The sequence below is a fragment of the Lissotriton helveticus genome, chromosome 2_2 (assembly GCF_964261635.1).
Source record: "Lissotriton helveticus chromosome 2_2, aLisHel1.1, whole genome shotgun sequence".
Classification (NCBI taxonomy): domain Eukaryota; kingdom Metazoa; phylum Chordata; class Amphibia; order Caudata; family Salamandridae; genus Lissotriton; species Lissotriton helveticus.
In genome coordinates, this window is record NC_136060.1 from 506,276,730 (window position 1) to 506,296,215 (window position 19,486).

Here is a 19,486-nt window from a genome sequence, read left to right on the forward strand (position 1 = left end):
GACCAGTCTTAATAAAAGTGAACAATCTTGATAAAAGTGATCAGTCTGTTGATAAAAGTGATCAGTTTGTCGATAAAAGTGATTAGTCTGTCGGTAAAAGTGACCAGTCTTAATAAAAGTGAACAATCTTGATAAAAGTGATCAATCTGTTGATAAAAGTGATCAGTCTGTCGATGAAAGTGATCAGTCTGTCGATAAAAGTGACCAGTCTTAATAAACGTGAACAATCTTGATAAAAGTGATAGTCTGTTGATAAAAGTGAACAGTCTTAATAAAAGTGATCAGTCTGTCGATAAAAGTGACCAGTCTTAATAAAAGTAAACAATCTTGATAAAAGTGATCAGTCTGTCGATAAAAGTGAACAGTTTGTTGATAAAAGTGATCGCTCTGTTGATAAAAGTGACCAGTGCAGCGATGGGCGGTACCTCTGGTGACACCACGTGTCCGACGGGTGGGGAGGGCTGTGGGGGCGGGCAGGGCCCTCTGACACTCACTCCAAACTTTGTCACCCTTGTGCCCCCCTCCCCGGTGCCCACCGCGGGCACGGCCCCTTGAAGCCCGGACAGTGGGGTGGTAGTGGCCCCTGCCATGAATTCATCAGCGCCCAATCAGCGCAGGCACTCGTTAGCAGGCTGCAGTGGGGAGGGGTGTGCCTGCGCCCCCAGACCCCTCCCTCCCCCCAGCAGCAGAGGGGCTGCCCCTTCCTGCCTGTTTATTCTGCATTCATGCTCAGAGAGGGGCACTGCGGGCTGCTGCGCACTCACTCCTGCCGGGGGTGCTGAGCTGGACCTGTCTCTCTGTGGGTGGACTGCCTGCCCTCTCCGGACCCCCTGCCTGTCCACTACCTGGACACTCTGCCTGTCCACTCCCCGGACACTGCCTGTCCCCGGACACTCTGCCTGCCTCCTCTGTGAGTGGACAGCCTGTTCTCTGTCCTCTGTGAGTGGACACTCTGCCCTCTCTCCTCTGTGGGTGGACTGACTGCCCTCTCCGGACACCCTGACTGCGCTCCGAACACTCTGCCTGTCCTCTCCCTGGACACCCTGCCTGCCCACTTTGTGATCGGACTGCCTGTCCCCGGACACATTGCCTGCCTCCTCCTGTGAGTGGACAGCCTCACCTTTCTCCACTGTGGGTGGACAGCCTGCCCTCCCTTGGACACTCTGCCTGCCTGCTCTCCGAGAGTGGTGCCTGCCCCCTCTCTGGACGCCTGCCTCTTTTGTTAGTGGACAGCCTGCCTTTCCGAAGGATACTTGGCTTTGCTCCTCTCTGGGTGGACCGCTTGCCTTCTCTCCGGACACTTTGCCAGCCTCCTCTGTGGGTGGACAGACTGCACTCTCTTGGACACCGCCTGCCCCTTCTCTGGGTGGACCGCCTGTCCCCTCTGCGGGTGGACCGCCTGACCTCTGCTGGACACCGCCTGTCCCCTCTCTGGGTGGACTGCCTGACCTTTCTCCGGACACTTTGCCTGTCCCCTCGGTGGGTGGACAGACTGCACTCTCTTGGACACCGTCTGTCCTTCCGAAGGGTCTTTCCTGTCCACTCCGAGGCGCGCCCTGGGCAGACCGTGGCCCCCGCGCCGATCTAGCGCCTAGAAGCCCACCCCTGGCCGCAGCAGCGCAGCTCCATGGAGGGGCCCCGGGGACAGGAGCCGCGCCTCGGGCCCTGAGATGAGACCCAAGGACCCCTCGGCTTCCGGAATCTGCCTGTTTGTTGTTTCTGGGGGGCATCGGAGGACGCCCGGGGCAGAATGAGGTCTCGGGGGGCTTGCTGAGGGCCCCTCCCGCTGCTCCTCGACGCACGAGACCCCCTCCCTGTCCCTGGGAGAGGGGCTGCGGGCTTCTGAAGGGTGGGGGCCCCTGGCTATGACCTCCACCAAAGACATGCACCCCCGGAGCGAGGAGAGGAGACGGGGCCCCCTCGACCAGCTGCCGCCCCCCGCCAACTCCAACAAGCCGCTCACCCCCTTCAGCATCGAGGACATCCTCAGCAAACCCTCGGTGAAGAAGCTGCCGGGCAGCCACGGGGCCCCCAGGGGCCAGGAGAAGGGCCCCAGCCCCGCGGGGCCCAGGAACGGAGTCACCGCCCCCTCCTCCCCCCTCTGCGCCCTGGAGGAGCTGGCCAGCAAGACCTTCAAAGGCCTGGAAGTGAGCGTGCTGCAGGCAGCCGAAGGTGAGTCTAGACCCTGGCACCTAGAACCTGGCAGGGACCTGGGCACCTCACCCTTAGCATGGTACAGACCCAACTCAGATACCCACAAACTAGAGCAGACTTACTCTGACACCTAGAACCTATCAGGGACTTGCTCTGACACCTAGAACTTGCCACAAATGTACTCTGATACCTAGAACCCGGCAGGGACTTACTCTGGCACCTTGAACCTGGCAGGGACTTACTCTGGCACCTAGAACCCGGCAGGGACCTGGGCACCTCACCCTTAGCATGGTACAGACCCAACTCAGATACCCACAAACTAGAGCAGACTTACTCTGACACCTAGAACCTATCAGGGACTTGCTCTGACACCTAGAACTTGCCACAAATGTACTCTGATACCTAGAACCTGGCAGGGACTTGGGCACCTCACCCTTAGCATGGTACAGACCCAACTCAGATACCCACAAACTAGAGCAGACTTACTCTGACACCTAGAACCTGTCAGGGACTTGCTCTGACACCTAGAACTTGCCACAAATGTACTCTGATACCTAGAACCTGGCAGGGACTTGGGCACCTCACCCTTAGCATGGTACAGACCCAACTCAGAAACCCACAAACTAGAGCAGACTTAACTCTGATGCCTAGAACCTGGCTGGGACTTACTCTGACACCTAGAACTTGCCACAAACTTACTCTGACACCTAGAACCCGACAGGGACTTACTCTGGCACCTTGAACCTGGCAGGGACTTACTCTGGCACCTAGAACCCGGCAGGGACCTGGGCACCACACCCTTAGCAGATACCCACAAACTAGAGCAGACTTAACTCTGACACCTAGAACCCGACAGGGACTTACTCTGGCACCTAGAACCTGGCAGAGACTTACTCTGGCACCTTGAACCTGGCAGGTACTTACTCTGGCACCTAGAACACGGCAGGGACCTGGGCACCACACCCTTAGCATGGTACAGACCCAACTCAGATACCCACAAACTAGAGCAGACTTACTCTGACACCTAGAACCTGGCAGGGACTTACTCTGACACCTAGAACCTGGAAGGGACTTGGGTACCACACCCATAGCATGGTGCAGACCTAACCCAGATACCCACAAACTAGAACAGACTTAACTCTGATGCCTATAACCTGTCAGGGACTTGCTCTGACACCTAGAACTTGCCACAAATGTACTCTGATACCTAGAACCTGGCAGGGACTTGGGTACCACACCCCTAACATGGTACATACCTAAGTCAGATACCCACAGACTAGAGCAGACTTAACTCTGACACACAGCACCTGCCACAGACTTACTCTGACACCTAGAACCCGGCAGGGACTTACTCTGGCACCTTGAACCTGGCAGGGACTTGGGTACCACACCATTAGCATGGTACAGACCCAACTCAGATACCCACAAACTAGAGCAGACTTAACTCTGATGCCTAGAACCCGGCAGGGACTTACTCTGGCACCTAGAACCCGGCAGGGACTTATTCTGGCACCTTGAACCTGGCAGGCACTTACTCTGGCACCTAGAACCCGGCAGGGACCTGGGCACCACACCCTTAGCATGGTACAGACCCAACTCAGATACCCACAAACTAGAGCAGACTTAACTCTGATGCCTAGAACCTGTCAGGGACTTGCTCTGACACCTAGAACTTGCCACAAATGTACTCTGATACCTAGAGCCTGGCAGGGACTTGGGTACCACACCCCTAAAATGGTACATACCTAATTCAGATACCCACAGACTAGAGCAGACTTAACTCTGACACACAGCACCTGCCACAGACTTACTCTGACACCTAGAACCTGGCAGGGACTTGGTCTGACACCTAGAACTTGCCACAAATGTACTCTGATACCTAGAACCTGGCAGGGACTTGAGTACCGCACCCTAACATGGTACAGACCTAACTCAGATACCCACAGACTAGAGCAGACTTAACTCTGACACCTAGAACCTGGTCAGGACTTGCTCTGACACCTAGAACCTGGCAGGGAGTTGGGTACAACACCCATATTTATTTATTTATTTATGTATTCATTTGTAGAGCGCATTGTTACACCATATACCTGCCCAAGATACCCACAAACTGGCAGATACTTACCCCTGACACCTAGAACCTGGCACAGACTTACTCTGATACTTAGAACCAACTGGCAGGGACTTGGGTACCACACCCATAACATGGTGCAGACCTAACTCAGATACCCACAAACTAGAGCAGACTTAACTCAGGCACCCAGCACATGGCATGGACTCACTCTGACACCTAGAACCTGGCAGAGACGTAACTTGGACACCCAGAACCTGGCGCACACGCAACTCACACTCAAACAACCTGGCACAGATGCAACTCGGGCACCCAGAACCTGGCAGAGACCCAACAGAGACACCCAGAACCTGGCACTGACCCAACTTAGACATATAGACCCTGGCACAGATGCAACTTCGACACCCAAAACCTAGCAGAGACCCAACTCAGACACCTAGAACCTGGCACTGACCCAACTTAGACGCCTAGAACCTGGTACAGATGCAACTCTGACATCCAGAACCTGGCACAGACCCAACTCAGACACCTAGAACCTGGTACAGACTCAACTCGGGCACCCAGAACCTGGCACAAACGCAACTCGGGCACCCAGAATCTGGCACAGATGCAACTCAGAGACCCAGAATTTGGCACAGACGCAACTTGGGCACCCAGAACATGGTACTGACCCAACTTAGACACCTAGAACCCGGCACAGATGCGACTCTGACACCCAGAAATTGGCACAGACACAACTTGGGCACCCAGAACCTGCCAGAGATGTAACTTAGACCCCCAGAACATAGCACAGACGTATCTCGAGACACCAAGAACCTAGTACAGACGCAACTCAGACACCCAGAACCTGGCACAAACGCAACTCGGGCACCAAGAACCTGGCACAGATGCAACTCATACTCCCAGAACCTGGCACAGACACAACTTGGGCACCCAGAACCTGCCAGAGATGTAACTTAGACCCCCAGAACATAGCACAGACGTAACTCAAGACACCAAGAACCTGGCACAAACGCAACTCAGACACCTAGAACCTGGCACAAACGCAACTCGGGCACCCAAAACCTGGCACAGATACAACTCAGACTCCTACAACCTGGCTCAGACACAACTCAGACACCCAGAACTTGGCGCAGGCGTAACTCATGCAAAAACAACAGGTGATGGACAGAATGCAGAACAATGTCATTCAATCACCCCAGTACAGAGATCTGGGCCTAAATCCATTGTTTTTTTGCTCACCATGCCATTCCAGTTTGAACCCAGCCATATGCAAATCAGTCTTGACCCTGTGCCCCATGGGAACAGTCCAGCCCGAACTGCCAAGCCAGGTCCTTCCAGGACTGGAAACAAGCATCCAAGGACCGGTTTGGGGCTTTCAGCCGTCATCAGCCTGGATAGCTTGACTCCAGTGGCATGGAGAGCACGGGACTGGGTGTGAGTGTTTGATTGGTTCAGACACTCCGTCCATCATCCCCTTTTGTATCGCTTTGTTCGCCCTAAGTGTGGCAGGGTATGCTCAGACGTGAGTCCCTTGCTCACTTGGCCACTGGATTCAAGATAGCCTGGCTGATGAGGATTATGAATCCGAAACCGGTCCCAGGATGCTTGTTTCCGGTCCAGGGAAGACATGGCTTGGCAGTTCGGTCTGGACTGTTCCCATGAAGCACAGGGTCAGACTGATTTGCATATGGCCATGTCTGAACTGGGGTGGCAGAGTGGGCTAAAGAACGGGATGGATTAAACCCAGATCAGTTGACTGGGGGTGAGTGTTTGATTTGCTCAAACGCTCCGTCCATCATCCCCTTTTGTATCGCGGGCGTAACTCAGACACCCAAAACCTGGCACAGATACAACTCAGACACGTAGAACCTGGCACAGGTAACGCTTGCGCTCAAATTTGACAGGGACTTAACTGTGACACCCCAAACCCGTCACAGAACTGAGAACCCAGAAACAGACATGTCTTAAGTTTGTCATCCGAATCTGGCACAAATGTAAGATTGACACCCAGAACCGAACTCAAATGAGGCCTACATACCCAGAATGTAACCCGGGACACGCTTAACCCCAACCATCGACAACCAGGCACAAACCCCAAAACTGGCAGGAACTTAACTCTGGCACCCAGAAAGTGGCAGAAAATAAACCCTGTCACCCAGAAACTGGCAGTAATTTAACTCTGACACCCAAAACTGGCAGGAACTTAACTCTGACACCCAGAAACTGGCAGGAACTTAACTCTGACACTCAGAAACTGGCAGGAACTTAACTCTGACACTCAGAAACTGGCAGGAACTTAACTCTGACACTCAGAAACTGGCAGGAACTTAACTCTGACACTCAGAAAGTGGCAGAAACTTAACTCTGAAACTCAGAAAGTGGCAGTAATTAACTCTGACACCCAAAACTGGCAGGAACTTACCTCTGACACTCAGAAAGTGGCAGTAATTAATTCTGACACCCAAAACTGGCAGGAACTTACCTCTGGCACCCAGAAACTGGCAGGAACTTAACTCTGACACTCAGAAAGTGGCAGAAATTTAACTCTTTCTCCCAGAAACTGGCAGGAACTTAACTCTGACACCCAGAAACTGGCAGGGAATAAACTCTGACACTCAAAAAGTGGCAGAAACTGAACTCTGACACTCAGAAACTGGCAGGGACTTACGTGTAGCACCCCGAATGCGGGGGCACTTAATCGTCCACTGGAACCAGGCAAGGTTTTAGGTCTGACGCCGCTAACCTGGATTGTGCTTGGTTCTGAGACACTTTTAACCGAATTATTTGTGCCAAGCGGGCTTTAAGACCGGATAATGCCCCGGGGGATCAGGCCTCAGACTTCGAGTCTATTTAGAGGACCCCAGGTCCTTTTAATATGTGTTTCCTGAGCACACTTGTAAATGCCCCGGTGACCCCAGGTTGAAGTCCTCCCTCCCCCGCCACCTGTCACAGAGCATGGTATTTAGAAGTGTGCCCCAACGGTAGTGAAGGGGTAGTATTTACAAACGTGTCCCACAGTGATGGAGGGTGGTGTGTACCAGTGCCCCCCCATCCCTCCTGACGGATGGTGGTGTTTACAAGTGTGCCCCCCACGGTATCGGAGGGTGGTGTGTACAAGTGTGCCCCCCACGGTATCGGAGGGTGGTGTGTACAAGTGTGGCCCCCACGGTATCGGAGGGTGGTGTGTACAAGTGTGCCCCCCACGGTATCGGAGGGTGGTGTGTACAAGTTTGCCCCCCCCATTTTATTTTATTTATTTATTTAAAAAGTTTTATATAGCACTAACTTGACCCCTGGGTATCAGAGCGCTTTATATACACACAGTAAAGACAAAAGAGCATTGCATTACATAGTGGGAAGGTGGGAAGGAAGCAAAACAGAGATAAAAATACAACATGAAAAATAGGTACACAGCAGTGGCGGCCCGTGGAGGGAGTTCCGGTGGGGCAGAAAGGTGGGGGAGGGGCAGGGTGGGGGGTGTTAAAAACCAGAATATGGAAAATTAGAGGTAAGTAAACAATTTAATTAATAAAACGAATCTCGTAGCGCGCACTGCATGCAGGCGCTACGAACTGGTACACAGTGCAGGGGAGGGAGAGAAAACAAAGGAAGGTGGCGTACAAGTGTGACCCCCACGGTATCGGAGGGTGGTGCGTACAAGTGTGCCCCCCCCACGGTATCGGAGGGGGGTATTTACAGGCCCGGGGTCGCCCCACACACCCCTGGATGCAGCAGGGTTTGGGCCTCTCCCCCGGCCTCGGCCCGTGTAATCCACTCCGGCTTCACTCGCAGCCCGGATTACACCTCTCTATCGGTAATTGCCCGTGTCCGGATATTACAGGGCTTTAAGCGCCCGATAAGGCCCCGCTCTGACAGGGGAGATCTTATCCGCGCATTACCGGCTTCCCCAGTCCGAGGCCCATTACACAGATATTAACGGCCCTCCTGCTAAGCCCCCTCCAGATAACCCCCCCCCCACCTCACTCCAGCTCCTCCCGCCAACTTTCACATGCCTTTTGTAATACGACATGACATCGCATCTCTGCTTGCACCCGATGCCGCGGTGTTATTACATAGAAATACCACGATCTATTGCATGTTACACACACTGCAGTGTCACTGTATGTTGTAAACAATGCCGCGAAGTTATTACATGGAAATACAGAGATTTCTTGCATGTTACACAGACTGCGATGTTGTTACACATAGACGCGGGGGTTATTGCATGGGTTTATTGCATGTTACACACGTCGCAGTGTCACTGTATATTGTAAACAAGGCCGCGAAATTATTACATGGAAATACAGCGATGTATTGCATGTTTCACGAACTGCGATGTTGTTACATGTAGACGCGGGGGGGTTATTGCATGTTACACACATCACAGCGTCACTACATGTTGTAAACAATGCCGCGAAGTTATTACATGGAAATATTGCGACTTATTTCACACTACACACACTGCGTTGTTATTGCATGCCACACGCAAGCCGCGATGTTTTCACACACACTTCCTTTTATTGCATTATTTTAATTACAATTGAGGCTTTTCAAAGCGCCGTTGCTGTCGCATGTTACACACATTGCAGTGTCACTGTCTATTGTAAACAATGCCGCGATGTTATTACATGGAAATACTGCGACTTATTTCATACTACACACACTGCGTTGTTATTGCAGCCACACGCAAGCCGCGATGTTTTCACGTGTAGCACACACCTCCTTTTATTGCATTATTTTTTTATTATAATTGAGCCTTTTCAAAGCGCGTTACTGTCGCATGTTACACACCCACGGCATATCGTTAAAATTGTTGTGTGCGCTTGAGTGGTCAGTTTACACGCCACGGCCTTGTTAGCTGCGCGCACCGCGATGCTTTGCAGGCCGTGGGTGTGGCAATGTTATGCTCTACACACCGCGGGGGTATTTTTTGTGTTCAGCATTTGTTGCATTTTATATATATGTATATTATGTTTTTGTAAGAGTTCGCACGTCGCATTTAATTGCACGTTGTAGTTCCTTCGATGTTTTTAAATGTTGTGCACATTCGAGTGCCTTCGCATGTTGTGCACACCGCGATGACACTGCCTGCTGTACAAGCCGCCTTGTTACCCTTTGCTACACAACACACACCGATAAAATTGTAAAGTGTACAAATACACACCGCATGTCATTGCATGTTGAACCCGCCGCGATGCATTGTGTGCGCACGGTGCAGCGGCTCCGGGCTTTAATACTTCTGCATGCATGTGTGCATGTTTGATACATATGCGCGGCTCCCCCCCCCCCCCCACACACACACACACTCTCTAAGCAGGGGCCGTAAGTGCTCGGCCGGACATTTACCTTCACAACTCTTTAGAAACTCCGCATTTCATCCTCTCCGGCGCCGGCGGTAGCTTCTTCTTGTAAATGAGACCGGACACGTTTAGATGTGTTTTAAAAGGGGGGGGGGGGGTGCCCCTGTACTGTACTTAGGTTCGCTGAATGCTCCTTGGTGCCCCTGACCTCGGACATACTTCTATGCATGTGTTTATTTTATTTATTATGTGTTATAAAGCGCTCACATGCCATCGCGGTGTCAGGGCGCTGTCCGGCGGTCAAACCCCGTTAGTCGTAAGTATTTCACGCACAACACTCTTTGTGACACGCGTGTGTTCTGGCCCCCAGTACACAGAGCCACGGTGTGTAATTACTGTGTATTTCTCTCACACATACATGTTACCAGGACTCTCGGGGCTCCCTCTGTGATACACGTGGTTTATTCTCCCAGGAACAGCCCTGGAGCGCTTCGAAGCACCGCGCCTCCGCCTGTACATGAAACGCACAGTGCGTGGGGTCATAGCACGCGCCCGAGTTTAATGTGTGCGTGGATAAGGCGCGCATGTTCGAAAGGGACACGCATGTTTTATAAGCACATGCCAGTTTGTAAGTCGAGTATTTCACCCCGATATGTAATGTGCACACGCCTGCCTCCTGCTGCGCGTGGGGTCGGCGCACGAGGACTCCACAGATGCAACGTGTGTTCACACTGGTCGCACCCTCACTTCTCCAGACACACTGTGACTGCACACGCGTGTGCACACGCCTGTCCCTCTATACCTGGTGTCGGCGCAGGACGGGGCCACAGATGCAATCTGTGTTCACACGGGGCATATTATCAAGAACGGGCGTTACATTATCGCCGCATTATCGGCAGGAAACTGCCGATAAAGTGGCGATACTGGTCTTGATAATATCCTCTATGAATTGCAATCGAAGCCCAGGTTAGATGCGAAGACATCTAACGTGAGCTTCGATTGGAATTCCATAGAGCATATTATCAAGCCCATTATCGCCACTTTATCGGCAGTTTCCTGCCGATAATGCGGCGATAATGTAACGCCCGTTCTTGATAATATGCCCCATGGTTAGCTTCTCCAGACACACTGCACGCGCGCGTGCCCACGCCAGTCCCTCGTGGGATCAGTGCACGAGCCCTGCCCACGTGTACCACCGCGGTGCAAAGGTCCCAGTGACGTCTTCCCACAGTTTACACGAGCAGACGCCGCGCGCCCCTCACAGTGCACATTCTTGCACTTACGTCACACGTGGGTGACCGCTCTATTCTCATTCTCTCCTTTTCATCTCTTTTTCTTGCTCTCTCCCCCTCCGCTGCACTCAATATTTATTTCCCATGCTGTATTTTTCCTCCGTGGTTTGCTTCCTTACCGCCTACTGTGTAATGTATGTCCTTCTGCTGTTTACTGTGTGTTTGTAAAGCGCTCTGATACCCACGGGTTATGCTATATATACAACTTTTAAAATTAAAAAAAGTAGTAATAATTGTTTATTAATTAATTAAACCCATAAACATGATTCCAACATACACCTGGAAAGGTTTAAAATGCAAACAACAACGACTAGAAACGTGTCGTACATTTACTTCAGCCATCGGACCGCTCGTGGCCACAACCTCACATTTTAAGTTCCCTCACTACTAAATATACAAAAGCTGGGCTGACCGTCTAATCCTGGGATCTGTGCGGGAGTAAACTGTGCTTTACTTCTGCCGCTTCTCTCTACCGTGGGAATCAATGGAGTCAAGCACGCACACCCACGCACACCCCCCACACGCACACATCGAGAGCGAGCGTGAGGCGAGCGCCGTGCCCTTGCCTCCGCCGGGCATTAATTCAGCCTAATTGCCCGGAACGGCCCCTTCGAGCCGCTGAGTGCCGTTTAAAGCCCGTTTATGCTCCAGCGCCCCCCCCCCCCCCCCTTGGACCCCCACTCCTGTGTCACGCGTCACTGACCCCAGTCTGTGCTGAGTTTATGCCGCGGTTTCAGGCTTTGCAAGCACTTCACCAGCCTCTAGCGCCTCGAGGTGTGAGAGAAGCGCTCACTAGAGCCGTCTTGTGACTGAGGGTCACTGATCTAGAGGTGCCCTGTGAGGGACCCCCTGGTGTGAGCCGAGGGACACCCCTGGTGTGAGCCGAGGGTCACCCCTGGTGTGAGCCGAGGGACACCACTTGTGTGAGCCGAGGGACACCCCTGGTGTGAGCCGAGGGACACCCCTGGTGTGAGCTGAGGGGCACCCCTGGTGAGAGCCAAGGGTCACCCCTGGTGTGAGCCGAGGGACACCACTGGTGTGAGCCGAGGGACACCCCTGGTGTGAGCCGAGGGACACCCCTGGTGTGAGCAGAGGGACACACACGGTGTGAGCAGAGGGACACCCCTGGTGTGAGCTGAGGGACACCCCTGCTGTGAGCTGAGGGACACTCCTGGTGTGAGCTGAGGGACATCCCTGGTGTGAGCTGAGGGACACCCCTGGTGTGAGCTGAGGGGCACCCCTGGTGAGAGCCAAGGGTCACCCCTGGTGTGAGCCGAGGGACACCACTGGTGTGAGCCGAGGGACACCCCTGGTGTGAGCCGAAGGACACCCCTGGTGTGAGCCGAGGGACACCCCTGGTGTGAGCTGAGGGACCCCCTGGTGTGAGCAGAGGGACATCCCTGGTGTGAGCTGAGGGACACCCCTGGTGTGAGCTGAGGGGCACCCCTGGTGTGAGCTGAGGGGCACCCCTGGTGTGAGCTGAGGGGCACCCCTGGTGAGAGCCGAAGGACACCCCTGGTGTGAGCCGAGGGACACCCCTGGTGTGAGCTGAGGGACCCCCTGGTGTGAGCAGAGGGACATCCCTGGTGTGAGCTGAGGGACACCCCTGGTGTGAGCTGAGGGGCACCCCTGGTGTGAGCTGAGGGGCACCCCTGGTGTGAGCTGAGGGGCACCCCTGGTGAGAGCCGAGGGTCACCCCTGGTGTGAGCCGAGGGACACCACTGGTGTGAGCCGAGGGACACCCCTGGTGTGAGCCGAAGGACACCCCTGGTGTGAGCCGAGGGACACCCCTGGTGTGAGCTGAGGGACCCCCTGGTGTGAGCAGAGGGACATCCCTGGTGTGAGCTGAGGGGCACCCCTGGTGTGAGCTGAGGGTCACCCCTGGTGTGAGCCGAGGGACACCCCTGGTGTGAGCCGAGGGACACCCCCGGTGTGAGCAGAGGGACACCCCTGGTGTGAGCCGAGGGACACCCCTGGTGTGAGCCGAGGGACACCCCTGGTGTGAGCTGAGGGGCACCCCTGGTGTGAGCTGAGGGGCACCCCTGGTGAGAGCCGAGGGTCACCCCTGGTGTGAGCCGAGGGACACCACTGGTGTGAGCCGAGGGACACCCCTGGTGTGAGCTGAGGGACACCCCTGGTGAGAGCCGAGGGTCACCCCTGGTGTGAGCCGAGGGACACCACTGGTGTGAGCCGAGGGACACCCCTGGTGTGAGCCGAGGGACACCGGTGGTGTGAGCCGAGGGACACCCCTGCTGTGAGCCGAGGGACACCCCTGGTGAGAGCCGAGGGTCACCCCTGGTGTGAGCCGAGGGACACCACTGGTGTGAGCCGAGGGACACCCCTGGTGTGAGCTGAGGGACACCCCGGGTGTGACCTGAGGGACACCCCTGGTGTGAGCTGAGGGGCACCCCTGGTGTGAGCTGAGGGGCACCCCTGGTGTGAGCTGAGGGGCACCCCTGGTGAGAGCCGAGGGTCACCCCTGGTGTGAGCCGAGGGACACCACTGGTGTGAGCCGAGGGACACCCCTGGTGTGAGCCGAAGGACACCCCTGGTGTGAGCCGAGGGACACCCCTGGTGTGAGCTGAGGGACCCCCTGGTGTGAGCAGAGGGACATCCCTGGTGTGAGCTGAGGGACACCCCTGGTGTGAGCTGAGGGGCACCCCTGGTGTGAGCTGAGGGGCACCCCTGGTGTGAGCTGAGGGTCACCACTGGTGTGAGCCGAGGGACACCCCTGGTGTGAGCCGAGGGACACCCCCGGTGTGAGCAGAGGGACACCCCTGGTGTGAGCCGAGGGACACCCCTGGTGTGAGCCGAGGGACACCCCTGGTGTGAGCTGAGGGGCACCCCTGGTGTGAGCTGAGGGGCACCCCTGGTGAGAGCCGAGGGTCACCCCTGGTGTGAGCCGAGGGACACCCCTGGTGTGAGCCGAGGGACACCCCTGGTGAGAGCCGAGGGTCACCCCTGGTGTGAGCCGAGGGACACCACTGGTGTGAGCCGAGGGACACCCCTGGTGTGAGCTGAGGGACACCCCTGGTGTGAGCCGAAGGACACCCCTGGTGTGAGCCGAGGGACACCCCTAGTGTGAGCTGAGGGACCCCCTGGTGTGAGCAGAGGGACATCCCTGGTGTGAGCTGAGGGACACCCCTGGTGTGAGCTGAGGGGCACCCCTGGTGTGAGCTGAGGGGCACCCCTGGTGAGAGCCGAGGGTCACCCCTGGTGTGAGCCGAGGGACACCACTGTTGTGAGCCGAGGGACACCCCTGGTGTGAGCAGAGGGACACCCCTGGTGTGAGCTGAGGGACACCCCTGGTGTGAGCAGAGGGACACCCCTGCTGTGAGCTAAGGGGCACCTCTGGTGTGAGCCGAGGGACACCACTGGTGTGAGCCGAGGGACACCCCTGGTGTGAGCCGAGGGACACCGGTGGTGTGAGCAGAGGGACACCCCTGGTGTGAGCTGAGGGACACCCCTGGTGTGAGCCGGGGGACACCCCTGGTGTGAGCCGAGGGGCACCTCTGGTGTGAGCCGAGGGACACCACTGGTGTGAGCCGAGGGACACCCCTGGTGTGAGCCGAGGGACCCCCTGGTGTGAGCCGAGGGGCACCCCTGGTGTGAGCCGAGGGACACCACTGGTGTGAGCCGAGGGACACCCCTGGTGTGAGCCGAGGGACACCCCTGGTGTGAGCAGAGGGACACCCCTGGTGTGAGCAGAGGGACACCCCTGCTGTGAGCCGAGGGGCACCTCTGGTGTGAGCCGAGGGACACCACTGGTGTGAGCCGAGGGACACCCCTGGTGTGAGGTGAGGGACACCCCTGGTGTGAGGTGAGGGACACCCCTGGTGTGAGCAGAGGGGCACCCCTGGTGTGAGCCGAGGGACACCACTGGTGTGAGCCGAGGGACACCCCTGGTGTGAGCCGAGGGACACCCCTGGTGTGAGCCGAGGGACACCCCTGGTGTGAGCCGAGGGACACCGGTGGTGTGAGCAGAGGGACACCCCTGGTGTGAGCCGAGGGACACCCCTGGTGTGAGCCGAGGGACACCCCTGGTGTGAGCCGAGGAACACCCCTGGTGTGAGCTGAGGGACGAGGGACACCCCTGGTGTGAGCCGAGGGACACCCCTGGTGTGAGCCGAGGGACACCCCTGGTGTGAGCTGAGGGACACCCCTGGTGTGAGCAGAGGGACACCCCTGCTGTGAGCCGAGGGGCACCTCTGGTGTGAGCCGAGGGACACCACTGGTGTGAGCCGAGGGACACCCCTGGTGTGAGCCGAGGGATACCGGTGGTGTGAGCAGAGGGACACCCCTGGTGTGAGCCGAGGGACACCCCTGGTGTGAGCAGAGGGACACCCCTGCTGTGAGCCGAGGGGCACCTCTGGTGTGAGCCGAGGGACACCACTGGTGTGAGCCTAGGGGCACCCCTGCTGTGAGCCGAGGGGCACCCCTGGTGTGAGCAGAGTGACACCCCTGGTGTGAGCAGAGGGACACCCCTGGTGTGAGCCGACGGACACCCCTGGTGAGAGCCGAGGGTCACCCCTGGTGTGAGGTGAGGGACACCCCTGGTGTGAGCCGAGAGACACCCCTGGTGAGAGCCGAGGGATACCCCTGGTGTGAGCCGAGGGACACCCCTGGTGTGATCTGAGGGACACCCCTGGTGTGAGCCGAGGGACACCCCCGGTGTGAGCCGAGGGACAACCCTGGTGTGAGCCGAGTGACACCCCTGGTGTGAGCCGAGGGACACCCCTGGTGTGAGCCGAGGGACACCACTGGTGTTAGCCGAGGGACACCCCCGGTGTGAGCAGAGGGACACCCCTGGTGTGAGCCGAGGGACACCACTGGTGTGAGCCGAGGGACACCCCCGGTGTGAGCAGAGGGACACCCCTGGTGTGAGCCGAGGGACACCCCTGGTGTGAGCCGAGGGACACCCCCGGTGTGAGCCGACGGACACCCCTGGTGAGAGCTGAGGGTCACCCCTGGTGTGAGCCGAGGGACACCACTGGTGTGAGCCGAGGGACACCCCTGGTATGAGGTGAGGGACACCACTGGTGTGAGCCGAGGGACACCCCTGGTGTGAGCCGAGGGACACCCCTGGTGTGAGCCGAGGGACACCCCTGGTGTGAGCCGAGTGACACCCCTGGTGTGAGCCGAGGGACACCCCTGCTGTGAGCTGAGGGACACCACTGGTGTGAGCCGAGGGACACCCCCGGTGTGAGCTGAGGGACACCCCTGGTGTGAGCCGAGGGACACCCCTGGTGTGAGCTGAGGGACACCACTGGTGTGAGCCGAGGGACACCCCCGGTGTGAGCTGAGGGACACCCCTGGTGTGAGCCGAGGGACACCCCCGGTGTGAGCCGAGGGACACCCCAGGTGTGAGCCGAGGGGCACCCCTGGTGTGAGCTGAGGGGCACCCCTGGTGTGAGCTGAGGGGCACCCCTGGTGAGAGCCGAGGGTCACCCCTGGTGTGAGCCGAGGGACACCACTGGTGTGAGCCGAGGGACACCCCATGTGTGAGCCGAAGGACACCCCTGGTGTGAGCCGAGGGACACCCCTGGTGTGAGCTGAGGGACCCCCTGGTGTGAGCAGAGGGACATCCCTGGTGTGAGCTGAGGGACACCCCTGGTGTGAGCTGAGGGGCACCCCTGGTGTGAGCTGAGGGTCACCCCTGGTGTGAGCCGAGGGACACCCCTGGTGTGAGCTGAGGGACCCCCTGGTGTGAGCAGAGGGACATCCCTGGTGTGAGCCGAGGGACACCCCTGGTGTGAGCCGAGGGACACCGGTGGTGTGAGCAGAGGGACACCCCTGGTGTGAGCTGAGGGACACCCCTGGTGTGAGCCGGGGGACACCCCTGGTGTGAGCCGAGGGGCACCTCTGGTGTGAGCCGAGGGACACCACTGGTGTGAGCCGAGGGACACCCCTGGTGTGAGCCGAGGGACCCCCTGGTGTGAGCCGAGGGGCACCCCTGGTGTGAGCCGAGGGACACCACTGGTGTGAGCCGAGGGACACCCCTGGTGTGAGCCGAGGGACACCCCTGGTGTGAGCAGAGGGACACCCCTGGTGTGAGCAGAGGGACACCCCTGCTGTGAGCCGAGGGGCACCTCTGGTGTGAGCCGAGGGACACCACTGGTGTGAGCCGAGGGACACCCCTGGTGTGAGGTGAGGGACACCCCTGGTGTGAGGTGAGGGACACCCCTGGTGTGAGCAGAGGGGCACCCCTGGTGTGAGCCGAGGGACACCACTGGTGTGAGCCGAGGGACACCCCTGGTGTGAGCCGAGGGACACCCCTGGTGTGAGCCGAGGGACACCCCTGGTGTGAGCCGAGGGACACCCCTGGTGTGAGCCGAGGGACACCGGTGGTGTGAGCAGAGGGACACCCCTGGTGTGAGCCGAGGGACACCCCTGGTGTGAGCCGAGGGACACCCCTGGTGTGAGCCGAGGAACACCCCTGGTGTGAGCTGAGGGACGAGGGACACCCCTGGTGTGAGCCGAGGGACACCCCTGGTGTGAGCCGAGGGACACCCCTGGTGTGAGCTGAGGGACACCCCTGGTGTGAGCAGAGGGACACCCCTGCTGTGAGCCGAGGGGCACCTCTGGTGTGAGCCGAGGGACACCACTGGTGTGAGCCGAGGGACACCCCTGGTGTGAGCCGAGGGATACCGGTGGTGTGAGCAGAGGGACACCCCTGGTGTGAGCCGAGGGACACCCCTGGTGTGAGCCGAGGGACACCACTGGTGTGAGCCGAGGGACACCCCCGGTGTGAGCAGAGGGACACCCCTGGTGTGAGCCGAGGGACACCCCTGGTGTGAGCCGAGGGACACCCCCGGTGTGAGCCGACGGACACCCCTGGTGAGAGCTGAGGGTCACCCCTGGTGTGAGCCGAGGGACACCACTGGTGTGAGCCGAGGGACACCCCTGGTATGAGGTGAGGGACACCACTGGTGTGAGCCGAGGGACACCCCTGGTGTGAGCCGAGGGACACCCCTGGTGTGAGCCGAGGGACACCCCTGGTGTGAGCCGAGGGACACCCCTGGTGTGAGCCGAGTGACACCCCTGGTGTGAGCCGAGGGACACCCCTGGTGTGAGCTGAGGGACACCACCGGTGTGAGCCGAGGGACACCCCCGGTGTGAGCTGAGGGACACCCCTGGTGTGAGCCGAGGGACACCCCCGGTGTGAGCCGAGGGACACCCCAGGTGTGAGCCGAGGGGCACCCCTGGTGTGAGCTGAGGGGCACCCCTGGTGTGAGCTGAGGGGCACCCCTGGTGAGAGCCGAGGGTCACCCCTGGTGTGAGCCGAGGGACACCACTGGTGTGAGCCGAGGGACACCCCTGGTGTGAGCCGAAGGACACCCCTGGTGTGAGCCGAGGGACACCCCTGGTGTGAGCTGAGGGACCCCCTGGTGTGAGCAGAGGGACATCCCTGGTGTGAGCTGAGGGACACCCCTGGTGTGAGCTGAGGGGCACCCCTGGTGTGAGCTGAGGGGCACCCCTGGTGTGAGCTGAGGGTCACCCCTGGTGTGAGCCGAGGGACACCCCTGGTGTGAGCTGAGGGACCCCCTGGTGTGAGCAGAGGGACATCCCTGGTGTGAGCTGAGGGACACCCCTGGTGTGAGCTGAGGGGCACCCCTGGTGTGAGCTGAGGGGCACCCCTGGTGAGAGCCGAGGGTCACCCCTGGTGTGAGCCGAGGGACACCACTGGTGTGAGCCGAGGGACACCCCTGGTGTGAGCAGAGGGACACCCCTGGTGTGAGCTGAGGGACACCCCTGGTGTGAGCAGAGGGACACCCCTGCTGTGAGCCGAGGGGCACCTCTGGTGTGAGCCGAGGGACACCACTGGTGTGAGCCGAGGGACACCCCTGGTGTGAGCCGAGGGACACCGGTGGTGTGAGCAGAGGGACACCCCTGGTGTGAGCTGAGGGACACCCCTGGTGTGAGCCGGGGGACACCCCTGGTGTGAGCCGAGGGGCACCTCTGGTGTGAGCCGAGGGACACCACTGGTGTGAGCCGAGGGACACCCCTGGTGTGAGCCGAGGGACCCCCTGGTGTGAGCCGAGGGGCACCCCTGGTGTGAGTCGAGGGACACCACTGGTGTGAGCCGAGGGACACCCCTGGTGTGAGCCGAGGGACACCCCTGGTGTGAGCAGAGGGACACCCCTGGTGTGAGCAGAGGGACACCCCTGCTGTGAGCCGAGGGGCACCTCTGGTGTGAGCCGAGGGACACCACTGGTGTGAGCCGAGGGACACCCCTGGTGTGAGGTGAGGGACACCCCTGGTGTGAGGTGAGGGACACCCCTGGTGTGAGCAGAGGGGCACCCCTGGTGTGAGCCGAGGGACACCACTGGTGTGAGCCGAGGGACACCACTGGTGTGAGCCGAGGGACACCCCTGGTGTGAGCCGAGGGACACCCCTGGTGTGAGCCGAGGGACACCCCTGGTGTGAGCCGAGGGACACCGGTGGTGTGAGCAGAGGGACACCCCTGGTGTGAGCCGAGGGACACCCCTGGTGTGAGCCGAGGGACACCCCTGGTGTGAGCCGAGGGACACCCCTGGTGTGAGCTGAGGGACGAGGGACACCCCTGGTGTGAGCCGAGGGACACCCCTGGTGTGAGCCGAGGGACACCCCTGGTGTGAGCCGAGGGACACCGGTGGTGTGAGCAGAGGGACACCCCTGGTGTGAGC

The 19,486-nt window shown here is 58.6% G+C and overlaps 1 protein-coding gene across 1 annotated transcript in view; it reads left to right on the top strand.

Moving 5' to 3' along the window:
* The first annotated feature begins 1,865 nt into the window (after positions 1-1,865).
* Positions 1,866-19,486, top strand: part of LBX2 (ladybird homeobox 2) — an 82,197-nt gene continuing 64,576 nt past the window's right edge. Inside the window, exon 1 of the mRNA XM_078679070.1 lies at positions 1,866-2,172. Within this exon, the coding sequence (XP_078535196.1) occupies positions 1,866-2,172 (307 nt within the window). The remainder of the gene's footprint in view (positions 2,173-19,486) is intronic.